We start from the raw sequence: 21,905 nt of genomic DNA, 5'->3' as shown, positions 1-21,905 counted from the left end.
CGTGCAGAGTCAATCATTTTTGTTCACTTAATCTTGATTCTGTGCCCTTTTTTGTCTGCGTTATCGGTCGTACTTTGGTTATTGTTCGACTGAACATTACGCCTTGTAGGCATTGCCATATCATTTCACCCTTTGCGGGTTTTTGCCTATTTTCGACGTCTCGTCACATTATATCGTATATGTTCTCCTTACCTTAATTCCCACCTTAATTACACCGAGTGGTACAGCTGACTCTATTCACTCAGGTTTTATGCAACTCGCAGATTATAGCCTAACCTAAAATCATTGACATTGGCTATTCACACCTATGTCTGGTCTTACTACGCTTTCTATAATTCGTGTCAACGAAATCAGCATTAGCGATAAAATACCGAATGATTGTAAAGAATCGTGAAAATTCTGTATTACAGACTCTTCATATACAGATAATACATGATGGCTGAATGACTAGAAGTAGTGTTGATATAACGCTAGCAAACGACAACTCGTGGTAGCTGAGCGGTCTTTGTTAGTCCAGGTTCGAGTCCGATCTCCTTCTTCTTATTTTTCGAGCTCTTTTCCCACACCTGTGGGTTCGCGGGTGCGAACTGTGTCGCACATGTTGATTTGGCCCTCTTTTACAGCCGGATGCCCTTCCTGACGCCAAGCCTATATGAAGGGATGTAATCACTATTGCGTGTTGCTGTAGTGGTTGGTAGTGCAGTGTGTTGTGTGAATATGAAGAATAAAGAGTTGGGACAAACACAAACACCCAGTCCGCGGGCCAGAAGGATAAATCAGGGACGATTAAAATCCCCGACCCGGCCGGGAATCGAACCCGGGATCCTCTGAACCGAAGGCCTCAACTCTGACCATTCAGCCAATGAGTCGGACCGAGGTTCGAGTCAGATATAGGACGATTCCTTTTCTTTCGTAGATAAATGTTCGTATGAGTTGCGTTGTTGAAGACAAATCTAAATCAAGATCAGTTCTCATGTTGCAGGTACTCTGTTTTGTTCATTTATAGTTTTTAAAAGAGCTATTTGCAGTAAAATAAGCTATTACCGACAGAGGTGCAATGGGCTTGTGCATAGCCATTCGATTAATCAAGGGTCGCGCTGAGTGGCTCAGACGGTTGAGGCGCTGGCCTTCTGACCCCAGCTAGGCAGGTTCGATCCTGGCTCAGTCCGGTGGCATTTGAAGGTGTTCAAATACGTCAGCCTCGTGTCGGTAGATGTACTGGCACGAAAAGAACCCCTGCGTGAATAAAATCAGGCACCTCGGCGTTTCCGAAAACCGTAAAAGTAGTTAGTAGGCCGTAAAGCAAAAAATATTAAAAATCATTATTTATGAAGGAAATATTCAAAATGACCACCTCCTTCGTTAATGCATATCTGAGTACGGTAGAGGTAAGGCATTGTTGCTTGCTGCAACGTATTTGGTGGAACCTGGTTACTAGACGCTGTGTTTTGTGCACTGCGTATGAAGTCCAGTCGTTCATCGAGTCGAACGTACGCACTTACTTGCTTGAATGGGTGTGTCATAATGCTGACAATAAATGCAGTGCGCTTCATTCGTTGTAGCCGTTTGCCATACAAAAGTCGCATGTTATTATTTCTTTCTGATGTATGCTTTCGTTCTAAACGTAACAGGTGGCTTTTGACACTTAAGGAAGTTAACCCTTAATAAATTAGACCTTAACCACGAATGCCTTAAGAGTATAAAAATGAAAAGCTCGTAGCTAGATTCCAACTCTGAATACGTCGGAAAATTACACTCTGGCTGCAATTAGCACCATGTAGCCACTCCGGGCAAATAGTCGGTCTCGTATCGCTGTACTAGCGGAATAAACTAGGCTATTGCTTCGAAATTGATATTGTATGTTATAAGTTTCGCACTCGAATATGCAGACAGGTTTACCTTGCTGCAAACACCACAGTTATATTAAAGAATCAGGTCTCTATGAAGTCCAGATAGTTGCAACCATTCTCTACAAGTAGAGTAGGTAGCTATTATTCGGTTAAATGAGTCCAGCATTATGCTTCAAGAGGTATTAACAACGAATTTATCCGTAGTCGGTGCTTACGTGGCTTAATTATTATGTCTGTTTATTATAACGTCCTTAGAATAATAACTGAGACTTCAGCAACGTCACGTCTTCGCAAAGGATGCCTAGAAGCGTACGAAATGAAAATTTAGGAAGGCACGAGTTAGTAAAATTTCGAACCCTCACTGCTCGCTACAGCTTATCCACGTATATCTAACATTCCTAATTCCGCGCAGCTACTTCCCATTTGAACATCTAGCTCTTACAACTCTATATCCATGACGAGAGAGGAAGTTCTCGCTTCGTAAAATCACTGTTGTGTCACAGCCTTATAGTCCAGTTTCATGAATTCATTGAACTCTGTAACGGTAGTAATTACATGGCGTAAGATATCATTGTCCGCCTCTATGGTGTAGTGGTTAGTGTGATTAGCTGCCACCGCCGAGACCCGGGTTCGATTCCCGGCTCTGCCACGAAATTTGAAAAGTGGTACGAGGGTTGGAACGGGGTCCACTCAGCCTCGGGAGGTCAACTGAGTAGAGGTGGGTTCGATTCCCACCTCAGCCATCCTGGAAGTGGTTTTCAGTGGTTTCCCACTTCTCCTCCAGGCGAATGCCGGGATGGTACCTAACTTAAGGCCACGGCCGCTTCCTTCCCTCTTCCTTGTCTATCCCTTCCAATCTTCCCATCCCTCCACAAGGCCCCTGTTCAGCATAGCAGGTGAGGCCGCCTGGGCGAGGTACTGGTCATACTCCCCAGTTGTATCCCCGACCAAGAGTCTGGAGCTCCAGGACACTGCCCTTGAGGCGGTAGAGGTGGGATCCCTCACTAAGCCCGAGGGAAAAACCGAACCTGGAGGGTAAACAGATGATGATGATGATGAATATGGGCCAGTCTACAGCATTATCCCAGTATTAATACATTGAGTGATTTTTGCATTTTGATGCATTTCTACTCTATGTTTGTATGTTTGTCGTATGGTTGAGTGGAATAGATCGTATATTGGTACAAAATGAAGGAGAAAGATGTATATCACCTCTAGTTCCTCTTCTCTGGATTAATGTTTTTTTTTTACTAACCCGGCTTTACATGCCATTTGTGTCTTGCCGTTGTGCGACCTAGCGTTAACCTTATCCTTACTTTTGGGCACTTTTGGAGATAGCCATTTTATTTTTCTGCCTGAATCCGTACAATTTTCCTTTCATTTGATATCCGTCACATGTGACGCAGGCCGATCTTTGGTACTGAAGTACGCAAATTGTATTATCTCATGAAGGTCATTAGGAAGGCGATATGTTGACAAACTCCACCCTCAATCATTTGTGGGTACTCCCCAAAATAATTTATTATCTGTGGTTTTTTTTCTTTTTATGAATTTATGCTCGACGATGCTGAAATATAAATAATATATGTCAGAAAACTGAATCTTAATGAGGCTCATTATAGTTCATGTTTCATTATGATACAGGTTCTCCACCAATCAGAGTTCAGATTTTCATTATGATACAACTGTTTGACCAGTTATGTAAGGATAGCATCGCATCTGCGCTCAACGCACTAGCTTCGCACTTGTTTCCAAAATCAAACATGTCGGACACATATATTAACATCAGTGCACCTTCTACTTCCAATATGCCACAACCACACGGCACATTCCAGCAAATTCACTTCACCAACTGTACAATAGACAATTTGCATTTGAAATAAAGTCAGGTTATGTTAATCTTCTATCAAAGCTTTGAAAACATATGACATTGTCAAGGTCTCTGATCCACTCGCGGAAAATCAATAACCCAGCTCATATGCTCTGCGCTCTGTTCAGTAGTTTCAACTGTCAAGCGACATCTCGACATAAATTTATGAAAATTTAAAAAATAGAGTTATAATTATCGTCAAGCATAAAGAGTCGTATGTAACTCGCCTATAATGATAATTAAGACACGAGTATGTTTATTAAACGAGCGAAGTGAGGTTATTATATATTTATCCCTATATCTAAAATATATATTATATTAACATTTATTATTATATAAATTCATATTTAATATATATGTAGATATGTACCCCCTACAATGCTAGAAATATCTATAAGATCCTCTTTTTCTCTCTCAAGTATATTTGTTATTAACATTATCGGGGGTTTGTATATCAATAAGTTATTATTAATTAATGTACCTTTTCTATTTGTAATTAATATTATATAAATGTATGTATTGTGACCTTATCGGTCATGTACATATTTATTTATTAATTATTTGGCAGTGAAAAACCTTTGTAAAGCTCCCTCGTACTTGTTACAAAAAGTTGCAATAGGTTGCACCTGCTTACACAACCTTTGTAGCCTGCTAAACACCACTCCGTCTTAACTAAAAGAATACACAGGTAGAGAGAGAGAGAGAAGAAAATGTCAAGCCAGAAAAATCGATAATGATACCTTCACCCGTTGAAAAAAATGGCCGAACACGATGTTGCCAGCTCGCGAGTTGCATTTGTATGATGAGATTTCGAGACATGCATAATATTTAATATGGGAAACCTCGGGATGTTATATGATTTCATTATAGACATCTGCCAAAGTTCCAATTCTTTATAATATATTAACGTGTGGAAGAATACGCAATCGTTGCATTACATAACACGCTAAGCGTCCTATGTACGCAGCACCCTCATGGAGGACATTGTAGGGGCATTATTTTGATAATTAATTTTAAATAAATGGCCGTACAATTCAGGTTCCGCACATAACCAGACTACTTAAGAATCTGAGTCACACGTTTGAGTGTATTACCGATGTCATACAACACGTGGAACTATTAATTTAAAAAAGTAGTGGGGATTAGCCACTGTCTCTTGCATGAGAGGGGGAAAGTTTGAAAAAGGAATAGCGATGATGACAACAGTATCCACTTCACGCGAAGGATCCAAAGCAGAACCACGGTTTGATGGTGTTCTGATCTATTTAGTGTTTCAGACTGTAAATATACAGTTTATATCTTCGAGAATATTGTAATTGTCTACAAACAATAGTATTTTAAAAAGGTTGAAGTTATGTGATCGCAAGAACGGTATAATTGTAATTCTTTTAAGTGACGCAACAAGTGTTATTCTCATAAAAGCTGTTATAAGTGTAGAAGATAACCATTGGATTATGAACGCGCTCAGCGGGAGTAGCAACGGACATGAACCCGTGACCAACGTCAACACTATGGAAGCTTAAAAAGGAAAATGAGGGTCTTACCCGGGACCCGAACCTTGGATTGTTACGAAATGATGATAAGTACTAAAATAAAATATTTTTTTATAAATGCGCGGTTATTCATTATGCAGATCCCGTAAATTAGGTTAGACATGTAAATTGCATGTATATTTTTAATTAGAGAGAGAACTTGTGAGTGGTCTTCATATTCATTTATGTTCATTTCATGGAATTAATAGTCTACTCCATGGGCTTAAATATATATATAATTTACGTAATGCATGTATTTGACATGATGATAAAATATTAGTGAATCTGAGAGTGCTTAGATTAGGTAAAAGTAATAGAATGTAGATTTGTTTTGGCACTGAGCCAAACCGTAATTTTGTATAATTTATTTACGTGATATCCAAGCTTATTATGGTAATGCATGGTGATTATGCTTGTAAAAATGGATTATCGACTGTTAACATCAGGATAGCAAGGCACTCTTATTTTCATGTAATTTGCATGATAATATTTGTAGATGGCTGTATTAATTATATGCGTAACTTGTGACATGCCTAGACATCGAACAGACGCCCTCCTATTGAGATTAGCGTTTTCCTTTAATGTCGAATATTTTCCCTTTCTATATATGAGAATAACATTATGGATATGTTTAAAATTCATATTTGATTTTATTGATTTGAGTTTAAAATGTAGGAAAAACCTAGGCTGAATTCTGTAATCGGATGGAATCGAAGCCGGTCATTCTAAGTTGAAGGATGTGAATATGAGAAAACGAACAGTGGCTTGATAGTGTATTATAGAATTGTGGCAGGACAGTGAATTTATAAGCCAGTGGAGCTTTGGAAGTATGATATGAGAATATGTACTGAAATTAAATTATTTAACAAATATGTGTTCCAAGGGCAACGATTTGGTTTCGCCTTGAAATGTTGAAAAGATATTTCTGCCACAACAGGCCATTATTTGCTAGGGCTTTGACGTCCAGATATTTACGACCCCAGGGGACGGAAGAGGGCTTTCCCCTTGTAGAGGATTACTGTATGCTGTATTGTTCGAGCTATTCCACTTAGAATGAAGGCAGTGCGACACCGATTATTGTTTAAAGAATTCCTTTACTTTTCCATGTACGATTTTATAATAATATTTAACTAACTGGAACGCCAGTATTATTATTTATTTGTTGACCCTATGATTAATTAAGAAAGGGAGTTTTTTAGTCCCGTTTGTCGATGCCATCTTGGATGTCATCGGTTCGAGTTCTGAGGCAACCATGGATTTTTGTTGTCACATATTCTTTTTCAGCCAATTGCATGTGTATATTGTTTATTGTTTCTTTTCATATTATGTGTACATATTTTCTTTTTTATACTTTCTTTTAGTCGTGTGGATGACAAATCGAGTTTTATTTTCGTAATTTTTGTCAATGGATTCATTGGGATGTGGGTTCGATTTCTGGACCCGACATCAGTCATTTTATTTTGATTAGGATTTTATCGACTAGCATTCACTTATTCTTTGTTTATTTTTGTAATATAATTATTTAGCTAGGTGACCACTTCAAGTTATCTTCAATTTATTTTGTTGTATAAATAATTGCTTCTTCTGATAGTGAAGAAAGTTCTTAATGATAACCGTCGCATTTATAAGGATATTTCTGATTTTTAAAAATATGTTATACAAATTATAATGTAATATTTATCATCATGTCGGGAGAAGAAAGAAGTAAAGGAGAAATACATTTTTTGACACTTTACAATTTGTATTTAGTCCATTGGACATTGCATATTCAACATTGATATACTATAAATATTCAGGATCAACCTTTAATTCATTTGATTTATCAAGGCTCAATAAATAGGTATTTAAACTTTTGTCTGCCTGTCATTTTGCCGAATAACATTGTATCCCAGGTTTCCTTCCGTTCATTTATGCCTTTAAGCTAGTTATGTGTTATTTTCTTTGATCTTCTGCCGCGAACGCACCATGGCCTTGGGAGATCGGTGGTTTGATTCTATGGAACGGAAGGTGCAGTAGACCCTTGCACGGTCGGAAGAGCATTTGCTCACCCATCATTCTGAAAATTTTTCTTTTTCGTTCCTTCCTGATGAGGTGACATTTCACTCTAGACTAAAAAGGTCCCTTTCCATCAGGCGCCTTGGCGTATGGTGCTATATGGCGGTATCCCGACTTTTTAGGGATTATAATGCAGTCATTTGGTTCTATGCGGCAAATGACGTGGGGTGGAAAGGTTGCATTATATATATATATATATAACGATTGTAACTGACCAAAATTTCCTACTAAAATTATTAACTATTCCAAAACTAATCTTAAATATCGCCTTTATTTAAACATTTTAAATTTCAGATAAATTCAAAATTGTTGCTAATATTTATCAACTAAATCTATTTTAATTATTTTTTCACCAACCGCAAATTTTCCAAAAATCGTTGATTACCAAAAATGCAAAAATGTGCACTTTTTTCAAAAAAATTACCCCAGAAGATGTCCTCCTATTTAACTAATCATTATAACACTAATAACTACTCTGCACCAAACCTTACTATTCGTACATAAAAGTTTCTAACAATGAAGTGCATGATAAAAAGGATTACTGTGATAGAGTAAATCATTTAATTATTTACCTTCATTATATCTAATAGATTTAAACAATTTCCTAAATTATCAAAAACTTTCGTGCTTCTTGCACCTAGATATATTCATAGACTTCAGCAAAAAGGTAAGCTAAGTATAAGCTAATGGGACTTTAGCCGGCTACATATTATATTACTAATTCCAAGTCACCTTGATAAATAATGTTAAATACTGCAAATATATCTTACTATTTAAGCCTATAAAATCTATACTCACAAAAATTCACATGTAAAACATACAAAAAGAAAACAATTACGCAAGAATAAAACTTTTTAAATCCATTATTAAACAATGGATCAAATAATCATAATACTAATTATAACATAACATCACATAATGAACCCGTTTTGAGTATTTCCTGGCGTTGAATTTTCATCGTATTTTTCGCCCCTATAAATGAAAATATTCACTTATCTATAACACACGGGACATATTTACCATAAACTAATAACTTTACCTTTGCCATTATAGGCTCGTTGCATAATGTACTATTATATCTCTTTCTTTTGAACCTTTGCTTTTTAGTAAACTTCTGTTTAAGTCGTATCTCTTTTTTTCCTTTACTGGTAGTAAGCTTGGTTTAGTTGGGTGTACATCGTCGCTGCCGGGACAAAACCTCCTATGTGAAATATTTTAGCTTAGAACTTTGGCCGGTAAGGTTCTATCATCTAAGGTTCAATATTGTGTGAATATTGTCCAGGCATTCTCGCTCTTCATAATGTATGTGCTGCGGGTCAGTATATCTCCAAAAATATTAACACACAGGAGGTTTTGTCCCGGCAAGGACGATATATTACACAGGACAGAAGGGGTTCAACTTCGAACAGCTTCTTGTTTGCTCCGATCGACGACGTATCGGACCTGAGTACTTTTCCAACACATTGCCCCTCTGCGTACTAGACTCTGGTGTCTTATAATTTGTCGCTTTGTACTATGGCGATCTCTTCGTTTGCGTTTTTCTCCGTGTGGAGTCATAGTACGTGCATGGTTTGTATATTTCTTTGAACTAAAAGAATGAATACACCGAACGTGAACTTGCAGGTGACGTTGCCATACGTCCTAACAAGTTGGCCACCCGAGTAAGGTATGTTTTTGGATGTTCAAAGTCAGCCACCGCAGCGTAATGTTTAGCGTTATTAGCTGCCCGAGTTAGATTCCCGGTCCTGCCAGGAATTTAAGAATGGAAGGAGGGCTGATATGTGGTTGAAATGGTACATGTAGCTCACCTGCATTAGGGTGTTCTCAGAATACCTGCACCACCTCGGGATTAGTACAGGAGTTTACTTTTTACCGTGTGGTGTATCATGGAGTTTAAATACCACACAGAAAAGTGAGACACTAGACTTTTTTCATAACATCTATAAGGAAAACCCGGAAATATATATATATATCTGTGCAATAAAAGGAAACATTGAGTATTTCCTGATTTGGAATTGAGATATGTTGTCATACTTAACAAAAGTGTCCACGTATAGAGTCGGTAAAAGCCAATAGGAAACGTATTCATGAAGAAAATAAGCTCAGTAAGGGATGAAATGAGATCAAAGCACAGTAAATCTAAATTGCGAATGAGATGGCAACGGGAGCGTAGCAAATGTGAGGCTGTCGTACGCAGAATTTTGACTGTAATCGACGGGGCAGTGGCGAAACATCTAATGCAAAGAAAATCTGCGTGAATAAATGAAGCGATACCAAAATTTCAACTTTAAAAATAACAGACGTTTCACGTACATCGTCTACCTAGTATAAACTATCACACCGTTCAAATTCCTCTTTCAGTTCTCACCTGTTTATCATTGGTTCGTATGAAGTTTCCAGTATATCACAAATAATATGTACAGTATATCTCTATTCTATTTGTCGACATTTCATTAATACCTTCTTCCATTCACAAATAACCCCACTTCAAGGTGATTATAAACATTTTCTTTCTCAATTAATGCGAAAATAAATTAGACTAGGATTCTAGAACCTGTTATCTATACTGTAGAATGTAATAAACGAAGATTAAAGTTAATTTTAACAAATACATCCACCTACGGGTTTACAGCTGTGCGAGTCCTATATGGCAATAATAATTCCCAGTTGAATTTAAAACTGCTTCCATTCGCTTGTGAAAAATTTTCCTGTAATTACTGCTGCAGAATTTTCAATGACCAACAACTTATCTTCTCCTTCTATGTCAGCGGTTTCGGGATGTCTTTTTTTTCACCTGTACCATTCATCTGAGGATTTCTTTGTATTTCTTTCTTCATAAAACAATATAAGCACTACTAGAAGTTAGTCCGATAGTTATAGATTTTACGTTTCGGTTGAAGGAAAAATTTCGCCCTGAAGAGGGCAAATCAACTAAGATTCCTGATAAGAATACCTCTCATTTTATAATCCATAAATCCCTATACACTAAGCTCGGATTCGTTCCTGCCCTAGGGACTCGAATTAGAATCCTCTGCTCTGAGAATGTGAGCATTTCCGTTGGTGTGGTCAACATAAGTAAATCCTTCTCAATTAGTGACAGAAGTAGCATGCGATGGAATGTTGTAATTGCGTTCTTCTTAACCCCATTCACTGACATTCTTTAAGCGCAAGGATGTTTCTTGAGAGAGGAAATCTATGTTAAGCAATGAATTAAATAAAATACTGGAATAAGCAGAATTGAAGGCCAAGGAAACAAGCCACATTTGGCTATTCGATGCCATGAAACGTCGGTTCATTTACTAATACTAGTGTAATGTTACCGACTGTTGTCCGACGTCAAAAATAACTGAGGAGTCGGATAAATGATATATATTTAGTTGGAGACATTCTCTCAACTGCTTGAAAATGATAATATAAAGCCAGCTGCAGGACACTGAAACTCCAGGAAATTATATTTATTTCTTGGAAATTAGAAAATCATTTATGACCTTCAATTAATGACTTGAAAACTAAATGTTGAAAGCACAAGAATGTATAATTAAGACTTGTATACATTTGTATGTAAGTAAAGAGGCTATCTTTCTGTATGTATATGTGGTTCTAAAGGAGCAATCTCCACTTTGCGGCATTATACAGTAGGAGTAACTTTCATCTAATGCATTTCTATTCACTCTACCTGAATAGCTTTTGCCTTATGTATACAGCAAACAGGATGTATGCGAATAATCAAAGAAAACCAAGCATATGTTTAATAGTTAATTAGATATTTTAAATTTTATTTTGGAGATTGTCCCTCTTGATACAAACTAAACGATTTTCGTGGATATTACTCTTTTGATATCAATGTGCATGGAGATTGCTTTTTCTGATAATAATATACAGAATTGTGATACCTGCACTTTTTAGTTTGATATAAATGCCATTATAATATCATTTATATTATTCACACTAAACTGAGAGTTAATAATGGCACTATAAGGCTTGTTTGTTTAACATTGTTACAAAAGTGACATAATATTAGCTAGACGAAAACAAAAACAGAAGATATAACAACCTGGAACACATTAGTTTTTTTTCAAACATTTCGATTACCAACACGCTCATTAAAGAGTACAATTAGATTTAAAAATAGTGTATTCAGTAAATAAGAAAGGAATTTATCCTTCAGAAAGTCAGTAAAACAAAAGAAGGAGGAGAAACTTGTAATCTAAGGATAACTGTGGTAATTAAGTGTCCTGCAATTTTGAACATACCGACTTCAAGAAAAATGTAAATGTTAAACCAAAATGATATGTAAGTTTAGAACTACACACAAAAATCTTTGATTTGGATTACAGTACCAAAGCTAATGATGAACACTGATCAAATCCCAGATATGAATTAAACTATTAAAAAAGAGTCATCATCGTAAATATTTTCAAACGAAAAATCATCTTGCAGTTTCTCGCCGATTGCATCCTCTCTTTCTGCTCTGTGGAGCACATCCTCATAGCAAGGCCTATCGAAGATCGGGAAGCGCCTTCCAGGCTTCACCGAAATGGAATGGAAAAAAAGGCTCCGAAACTTCTCTCACGTTAGCTTTTGATAAGTTCTGTACGTGTTTCGCACGCATTGCCATGGGGTTTATTTCAGACATAAAAAAGGTTTTCTTTACAATGGACATGGACATGTTAGTGTCAGTACTGTATGCTGTCTCCCCTCTTTCTTTTCGATCGAATTTTTGACACCCCACGTTAGTATTACTCGTTTACTTGGAGCATATTTGAAATGCCTTGATCCAATTGGCTTTAGAATAGCATCTGTACAGGAACGTTTGTACTTTTACTTTTCTGAATGTAACATTTAGATTGATATTGCTAACCAATATTTTCATTTCTGGGCCTCCTCCTCCTCTGCACAGGTTGTTATTACTATACCTCGGATTTTTAGGTGGTAATAGGTTAGAATGCAAAGTAATTTGGTATGTAAGAAGTGCCATGTAACCAGTTACACCACAATGTAGGAATAGAATAAATTCAAGGAGTTCTATAGGCCGTACCCCTAATATCTATGCAAATCTCATAGCATAACCGTTGTACAGTGTAGGGGATACTTGTTACTAACTTATCAGTACCTAATAATCCGGACTCTAGTTATTACCTTAGTATCTTGGCAACAACTGATTTATTTTTCCTTTGATCACGGGTCCATTTGCTCACTTCTGTGGTTGACACAGGTGTCCAGTTTTGAGATATCGTATATATCACAGAACACTACGAAGTAAGTTACAGCTTGTTTTGATAAAATAAAATAATATAATATAATAATAATAATAATAATAATAATAATAATAATAATAATAATAATAATAATAATAATAATAATTGTACCGGGCGGTACACCTCCACGCCGCTAATTCAAACTTTGCGCCTGTTGAAACTCCTCTGCTGGAGGAAGTCTGAACTGTATCTACTGTATTAATTTTCAAGTTTCTCAGAATATGTCACTACTTGGAAATTTTGAAGTTTTTGAACTGGGTCGTTTTCGACGTATTTTTGTTTTACCTGTAGTAAGAAGTGTGAACTATCTCTTCTAGAGGACACTACTGAAGAACTACAATAGTGCACCCTAATGCGAAGTGAAAGAACTGTTTTTTTGGAGAAATTTTTATTTCAAAAGTTTGTTTCTTGTTAAATTTCTTTCTGTTATTGTTTAAGTTGGCTGTATAACCCTTTCTTTCCCCTTGTTTTGAATTTAGCCAATCCCGAATTTCTTTAATTAATTTATAACCAATCAGGTGTATCTTCCCCAGAGGGGATTTATTGCTTAACCCTAGCCAATAAAGTTTTTGTGGGAGGGTGTTCTCATTTCCTGAAACGCCTCGAACTTTCCGCGAGGGTATTTAAACTGCTGATTTTCGGGTCTCTGCGCCACTTCAGTACCAACTTTCAAAGTGTAAAGTACGTAGCAGGGGGCGGGAAGCGCCTCTTTCTTCGGGCAGCAGTACTACCACAAGGTAATGGCCGTTTAATAACTTCTTTTCTGGCTAGCTCAGCAGTTTAACTCTCGGGGCAGGTCCGAAGCTTTTCAACATGTAACTTTCCTCTAAAATGTAAAGACACTTAGTTTCAATTCTATCGTTTTAAACTAAAAACTGGGATAGAGAGTGCTTAACCCTCTCGAGCTCCCAATCATATTGCATTGAGGTGAACTTATTTTCTCAACCGTTTCTTCCTTAACGTAATGTAAATTGTCTTCTTATGAAAGTCACCTCCTTAGTATGGGATTAGCCCTTGCAGTAAAGGCCTAGTGCCAAGTAGGTTTTATATAAAGAAGCATATTAGGAGTGCAGTTTTGCCTCCTCTCAAGTTGATATTGTGGAGGCCATGTAATTTTTCTGTTTCTTCACTGAATAGGCCTCAGTAGGTTGGGTATTTTTACCCCTGTGTATATGTCCTTGGAGGACAGCTTGAATGTGGAGTTTGGTGTGGCCTTTGATTGGCTTAAATTATGAGAGCGGGTTGCTCTTTATTGAAAATTGAGCTGTTGTATGCCTCGAGGAGGCTTTGCCGTGTAAAGAGGAGTAAGTGCTCCTGGGCATGATTGGGGTTTTCTGCCCCTCTGTTGAATCTGGTTTTTTGGGTAAAGTTGGGCTAGTTGCTCAAGAATTGTGAGTCCGGGGCTCGAAGCCCAAATCCTGTTAATACTGTAATTGTTCTTTGTTGCTTTGCTACTCTGTACCTGCCATTCTTGTTATTTCTTGATCTGGAAAAGAAAATATAACCTTGTTAAATTTTAAACTAACTTTAGCTTCGTATTTTGAGACCTGTTCACCCCCGCACCTTCTTTCACCTCTACCTACCACAAAACCCCGGTAATAATAATAATAATAATAATAATAATAATAATAATAATAATAATAATAATAATAATAATAATAATAACATAAGAACATTCAGAGAAGAATTATCCAATTACCAGGCACCTAGTCTCTGTTTCAAACGTACAGATGGGACTTTGGAAACAAGTAATAAGGGAAATTGTGAACTCCTAGCAAACCATTTCATGGACTTTTAAACTGTGAATCTCCAAAGGAACAATTCACCTATGAAAAACCAACACCTAATCCAGATTCAGAACCCCCCACATTACAAGAAGTCAAACAAATAATCAGAGATTTAAAAGACAACAAAGCACCAGGAGAAGATGGAATAATCGCTGAAATGTTGAAAATTGGTGGTGACAAACTGGCCCAGAGTATTCTAAAAATCTTACAGGACATTTGGTTTTCTGAAGAAATTCCGGAGGATTGGAAATGTGCATTGATTCACCCGCTTTACAAGAAAGGAGACAAATCAGATATTAATAACTACAGAGGAATTTCTCTCCTCTCACTCGTATATAAAATCTTCTCTAAAGCTCTACTTAATAGATTAGAGAAACAAACAGACCACCTGATCGGAGATTATCAGGCTGGATTCCGAAAAGGGAGATTCTGCGCAGAACAAATCCTAAACCTAAAAACCATACTACAGATTCGCAAAACCAAACAAACAGTAATCACCTTTGTTGACTTCAAAAAAGCGTATGATTCCATAGATCGGCAGACCCTGTTCAACATACTAGAGGAATTTCAAGTCGACAGGAAAACGACGGAATTGATTAAACAAACTCTGACCAACACAACATCAAAAGTTAAGTTCTTGGAAGAAATTTCTGAACCGTTCGAAATCAGAACTGGCGTCCGACAGGGAGATGGACTATCCCCACTACTATTCAATTTAGTTTTGGAAAAAGTGATTCGTGAATGGAGAAAAGCAACTAAAGGTATAAACATTGGCAGACTTCTTAAAGACAAAATTCACCTTGACTGCTTAGCTTTCGCAGATGACCTTGCGATCCTTTCGAACAACAGACAAGAAGCAATCCAATCCATAGAAAAATTGAATGAAATAGCCGCAAAAACCGGACTTCAAATTTCATTTGAAAAGACGCAGTTTATGGAAGGAACTAAATCAAGATTCGACAATCAACCATTAATCACCAATTGTGGAATAATTTCCCAAGTAGACAAATTCAAGTATCTAGGTGAAATTATTCAGCCAGCAGGGTTAAATCAGGAAGCTAACAAAGAAAGAACTGCTAAACTGCAAAGGGCTTACAAAATCACATGGAACAGATACAACAAAAGATGTATATCAAAAAATGCAAAATTACGACACTACAATACAGTCATCAAACCAGAGGCACTTTATGCATCTGAAACACTGATCATTGGCGGCAGGTCACAAATGAAAAGCATTGAGAAACAAGAGAGGAAAATTCTCAGAAAAATCCTAGGACCAAAGTTCGAAAATGGAATTTGGATGAAAAAGAAACCACACGAAATTTTTCAATTCACAGAAAAAGTCACAGATACCATCAGAAAGAGACGACTAAAATTCTACGGACACCTACACAGAATGGATAACAACAGGCTGACAAAGAAAATTCGAAATCTAGCTCTAACCCTGAAAACAATTGGTTAGCAGAAATTCATGAAGATCTACAAGAAATGGGTATTGAAGATGAAACCATTCAAGATAGAATGAAATTTAGAAGCTTAGTAAACAAACATAAATTTGCAGAAAAACCAACAAGAAAAAATACAGGCTGGACAGAAACACGCAGAAAGGAACACAGTGAAAAAATGAAGAGATATTGGGAAGAAAAGAAGAAGAAACATTGTACAAAATAAGTTCAAACGCGCTCCACAGCTGGGCACAACGAATCAAAATAATAATAATAATAATAATAATAATAATAATAATAATAATAATAATAATAATAATAATAATAATAATAATGAAATAATAATAAAATAAAATAATATAGATTCATATAGATTCTAAACACAGATAATACGTTCAATACAAGTACAAATCCGACAAATTAATGGAGCAGTCTCACTTTTCAACTCTATTGAACCAATATGGCAGCACTCAGTTGACAGGAACGGAAATAGCTGATTGGCAGTTGTGGAGATTGTCTCACTTGATTCTAACAGATAGCGGAGATTGTTCTGTCTGAAAGCAGCGTTATATGCCATGAAATGATGGGATGACGCTGTCTCTTGCAAAAAACAACAACGTAGTTTAGTAGCGGGCTAGTAGTACAATACAATGGTGTCAGTAACTCAAATTGTATATTGCTCCTTTTGATACCAATGGCCGCATATTCACAGTATGTTCCATTATATGACTTTAATACTACATGCTTTGAGTAATCACATTACAAAAAATAGTTTCCTAACTGCATGTGAGACATTCGTAATTCGATGGTTGTTATTGTACCTGTTGGTACACCTATACGCCGCACATTTAAATCTTCCGCCAATAAATCCTCCTCTACCGGAGAAACTGTGAACTTTTAGTACTGTATTAATTCATGAGTTTTCTCAGAAGAGGTCTCTACTATAAATTTTGGCATTACAAAGTTGTCTATACTGTGTGGATTTCAACGTGTTTTGTTTTCTATGGTTCAAGAAGTGTGGACATTCGCTAACAGATGTCTCTACCCAAAAAACTATGATCATGCACCCTGGTGCGAAGTGAAGGAACTTTTGTTGAAGAAATTTTGTATTTATAAATTTTGGTCTTTACTAAATTTTGTTCTTTCATTTGTGGGTTGGCAATATTAATCTTTCTTTCCGCCTGTTTTGAACTTAGCCAATCAGTAATTTCTGTAATTAATTTTCCACCTATCAGAGGTTTCTTCTTCGAATTTCCATGTGTAACTCTTAGCTACCCAATAAAGTTAGTGTGTGTGTCTTTATTATTCATGAAAGGTCTCGAATCTTCCACGAGGGTTTAATAACTGCTGATTTTCTCGGCTCTTCGCCACCTCAACAACGTCTTGCTTAGTGTATAGAAGCATAGCAGGGGGCGGGTAGCGCCTCTTCCTTCGGGCAGCAGCTCTTCAACAAGGTAATGGCCGCTTGACATCTTTCTTTTCTCCTTGCTAGCTCAGCAGTTTAACCCGCGGGGCAGGTCCGAAACCTTTAATATGCAACCTTTAAACTTAAAACATGTAAATCTTTTCCATCTTTGTAAAACTTCATATATCTTTAAATGTAAATCGGGGATAGAGAGTGCTTTACCCTCTCGAGCTCCCCTTCATAACTGAATTGAGGTGACTACGTTTTCATAACCTATTTTCTTCTCTTCATTAATGTGTTAAACTATTTTTCTTACACGAGTCACCTCTATAGTATGGGAATAGCCCCTGTGTATCGGCCTAGTGCCACTTAGGTTTTAACAAGCTTTCATGTTGGAGTGCAAGTACTCGACTCCATTCAACCTTGTGTTTTGGGTCATTAATTTAACCCGTTTATGTTTTCCTTCCTGAGAAGGCCCAGTAGATTGGGTACGAGATACCCCTGTTTAATTCTTGTAAGTTGTGGCAAGCGATCGCAATGTATGGTATGGCCTTGAATAGGCTTGAAAGATTGAGAGCGGATCAGCTCTTTCTGGTATTTTGAAAGGTGCCTCGGGGAGGCGTGACATTTTGATTACTGGGAGCAAGTGCTCCATTGTAATGAGGGAATTTCTGCCCTATTCTAAAATATGTAGTTGTGAGCTGAGAGCTCAGATTGTTAAACTTTGGGGCTCGTAGCCCAGGATTTGTAAAGACCCCTTGTACTTTCGTTTGTTAAATTGCATTGTACCTGATTTTCCTTTGTTATTTCACCCAGTGAAAATTGTTAAATCTTGTTATCAATTGAAAATATAACCTTTATTGAAATTTTAATTCATCTTTCGGACTTGTAGTTAAACCCATTCCAGCCCGCACCTTCTTTCACCTCTGCTGATCCAACAAAACACGGTAACAGTTATGATATACATAGAACCGCAAAAAATTAGGCCGCCACCGAAAACCGAAGAATTCCCCTCAGTAGAGCCCATCATATAGAGTAAACCTGTACAGGACTAGTCATGAAATGGAAGCGTACATATTTTCAGGCTTATAGACATCAATGAGGTACCATTTCTAACATTGTACATTTGATCATTTGCACTTTGTCACCGTATTACATATTGGCAACAGAAGTGTGCTCCAGTTATAATTTTAATATTTGACGATGGTTAGACTCAGGTTCTAACGATTTAAAGATAAGAGGTGTAGAGGCCACAGCACTTGATGCAAATAGAGGATTGTGGAGACATTTAGTACATTCACAGAGGCTTTCAGACTGAACGCTGAAAGGCATAACGGTATATTATAATGATGGTGTATGATGTATGTATGTTGACAGTTTGGATACCTGACAACAAACTTACCTCTTTCGAAAAGAATCGATCGAACCGCTGACAGGTTTGTGTAGATAATCCACGCACAAAGTTGTCGAAAGCATCATCGTTATAGAGTTGGAAAGGCTCAAACTGATGGCGATGAAGCTGCAGGTTCTCTCGCAGAGTGCCAAAACGGCTGAATCCCCTGAGGAAAAATGTGTACTTTTATAATTTAATTGAATAATGTATCAAGCGTTGGAAATTCCTAAAGGAGGCATTCAGAGAAATGTATTTCCTATTGTATGAAGATAATTTATTTAATGGGTACTATGAACAGATTTAATACAGTCCAAAAGCGCTTACTGTTTACAGAGTTAAATGGATGTTCGCTAATGGATTTGGATAAAATAATGAAAATTTTCACTGTGAAGTATCATTGTTCTATCAAACATTATGCAAAAGAAATTCAATATTTATTTCCTAACTTTCAGAATTCTGTGACAAGAGAATGAGTAACACAAATATTTAGATTGACTTTCACCATTCTCTCCTACAAAATATTTCGGCTGTTTAATTTGATCTCTGATTGACTATCCATATCTCTCTCGTTGTCAATCAGATAGTTGTCATCTAGTCTGAACAGCACCACACAGATGGCTCACCTGTAAAAAGTAATCTCTAATCGTCATTACCTGCTGGGCAAACACTTTCTGGAAAACTACTGGTAACAAAGTATGAGAGGAGTTTATTTAAATCAATGGCTATAACTAACGTTTTGGAATATATAGATTAGGGCTGTATGATGGTCGTACATTCTCTAAAATAGGCTACATACTATATTTACTGTACGTAAGTATGTCTAAATGGTTAGGGGTCATCTGAAAATTTTCGATACCGGTACCATGCAGGCTGTGATGTAAAGGTATGGATGGATGGCCAGACAATGTTACCTTGCAACAGTTCAGGCTATGTCTTATTACTGGTAGTCATCTGAAATTATCAGCCGTTGACTGATGGCCATAACCGAAAAGTACACTTATGATCATTTGAAGTGGTTTCTTTCTTTCTTAGGTAGTTCTTAGTTTACGGAATTTGGTTACTGGAAACAACAAAAACCATTGACAGTGCCATAATGGGACGCACAAAAATATGATGTAAAATGAGGTAGTTTCCCACTACTTTCCTCACTAGTCCAGAAAGTGCTAAATCATTACCACTGGCCGTATGAGTAGGACGTTTTATAACATCCTGACGCACTAGTGGTACTTGAAGTATATCACCCAACGGCACTCACACCTTCCATACCGTCACACACTTGATACTTTGATTGAAGGTTCATTTCACAATGATCTATGGTAAGAGGTTTATGAAAAAATACCACATCCACCAAGTAGCAACGGATGGAATGGAAATGTAGGGAGAAGTGATTACTTGAGATCCAATGATTATTTTATTCTTGTTAACTACTCGACGAGAATATTTGCGACATGTGTGAATTTCTTTCTTTAAAATCGATCTGATTTGAGCCTCAAATATAACAACAAACAAGTTATACATTCTTCTATCACTTGACATCCCCTATTACTTGAACACTTTTATTACACATGGTACAAATCCTTCATTACCCTTGAAGTAAATTTTGAATTCTTTAATGATCTTTATTTTTTCCAAGTACTACATTAAGCATGAATACATATTTTCACTATAATTTGTTACATATTCAAATGTGCAGCTCTCGTCGGTCGACAAACCAAATAGTACAATGGGAATAGTTACAGCTTACAATGTCACCGAAGGCTGGGTAGAAACGCATGGTGAAAGGCCACAACGTGTTCGTTGATTTGACGAGTAATATTTTTAGGATAATAAACGTATCATTATCAGCAACAGCCGCCTTGGTGAGTGGCTCAGACTTCCGAGGCGCTGGTCTTATGATCCCAACTTGGCAGTTACGACCCCGGCTCAGTCCGGTGGTATTTGAAGGTGTTCAAATACGTCAACCTCGTGTCGGTAGATTTACTGGCACGTAAAAGAACTCCTGCGGGACTAAGTTCCGACACTCGGTGTCTCCAGAAACCATAAAAGTAGTTAGTGGAGGATAAAGACAATAATATTATTATTAATGGTGGCATGATCGTTAATGCGTCACTCTAGGTGGTTTAACACTGTGGACATTCGGTTTGAACCCCGTTGGTGGAAGACATTTTCACCACAAGAATACTGAGCGGCAGTGCAATATAAGTGTTGGTATACAATTTATAATGAATACATAGCGTTTCAAAAGCCTGGATACAACTCCATACCTCTCCACAGTGTTTACATGAAGCGTGTAAAGAAAAAACCTTAATTGCATTATACTGTAGAAGTTCGTAAGTACGCCATGCAAAGTACACTCCTACATTTATTTATTTAGCGCATGGCTAGATATATAGTGTCTGTATTAGATATACAGTTCTATATACGTATGTCTAAATTTTGGATGCAGTCTTTAATTTCTGCGGTCGCGAGAGCAAAGTCACAAGCACTGCCATTATACTTTCTTGTCTTACAGTCGGTGATGATGTGCTGGATCGTCTGTTGTGTAGCACCGCGGTCACCCTCCGGCGTTGAACTTCTTTTCCACTTTTAGTAGGAGGCTGCACAGTTCCCGTATTTGGTTCGAATCCTGTTCAGTGTGGTCCATAGTCTTCGAGGACGGTTGAAACCTGGTGGTGGCGTCTTCTTCACAAAAGGCATTCTTGGGCAGTATTTCTCGTTGAGCCTCTTCTGTCATTCAATCAAAGTTTGGTAGTTGCTGTTCGTCAGATTCATGGCATCTCTCGTTTGCATCACCGATATCATCATGTATCGGCAGTCCTGGATTGTTCATTAGTTTGTTGAATTCTCTTAGGAGAACATAGTTACGTCTGAGAGCTGGAGGAGGAATATGACTTAACACTGGTAACCACTGCATGAGAGTATATTTGATTGTGTCAGGGATGAGACGCATTGTGGTGATCAGTTGAGTATCTACGATATTTGTGTGGGAACTATTTACCCAGACAGCAGCACAGTACTCGGCAGCTGAATACACCAACCCTAGAGCTGAGCATCGTAGAGATGCAGCTGTAGATCCCCAAGTTGTTCCACATAGATTTTATTAATTATGTTGTTGCGAGTTATTACTTTTGCAGCAACATTCTAGAGATGTTGTTTACAGGACAATGTTCTGACTAATATGACCCCTAGATATTTAATTTATCTATCGTGTCTCGACTGCCAGTTGTCCTGTACACCTTTAGCTCCCTCTTAGCTATTTTTTGCTTAGATGAAAGCTGCATACTTAAGTTTTGCTGGTTTTTGGTTTGGA

At 37.3% G+C, this 21,905-nt stretch overlaps 1 protein-coding gene across 1 annotated transcript in view; it reads right to left on the bottom strand.

The window, feature by feature from the left end:
* The window catches only part of LOC136859161 (peroxidase), a 266,353-nt gene that overhangs the window by 17,632 nt on the left and 226,816 nt on the right, over positions 1 to 21,905 (bottom strand). Inside the window, exon 10 of the mRNA XM_067138679.2 lies at positions 18,605 to 18,761. Within this exon, the coding sequence (XP_066994780.2) occupies positions 18,605 to 18,761 (157 nt within the window). The remainder of the gene's footprint in view (positions 1 to 18,604; positions 18,762 to 21,905) is intronic.

The sequence above is a fragment of the Anabrus simplex genome, chromosome 1, assembly GCF_040414725.1.
Source record: "Anabrus simplex isolate iqAnaSimp1 chromosome 1, ASM4041472v1, whole genome shotgun sequence".
NCBI lineage: Eukaryota > Metazoa > Arthropoda > Insecta > Orthoptera > Tettigoniidae > Anabrus > Anabrus simplex.
This window is presented reverse-complemented; position numbering and strand designations above follow the sequence as displayed.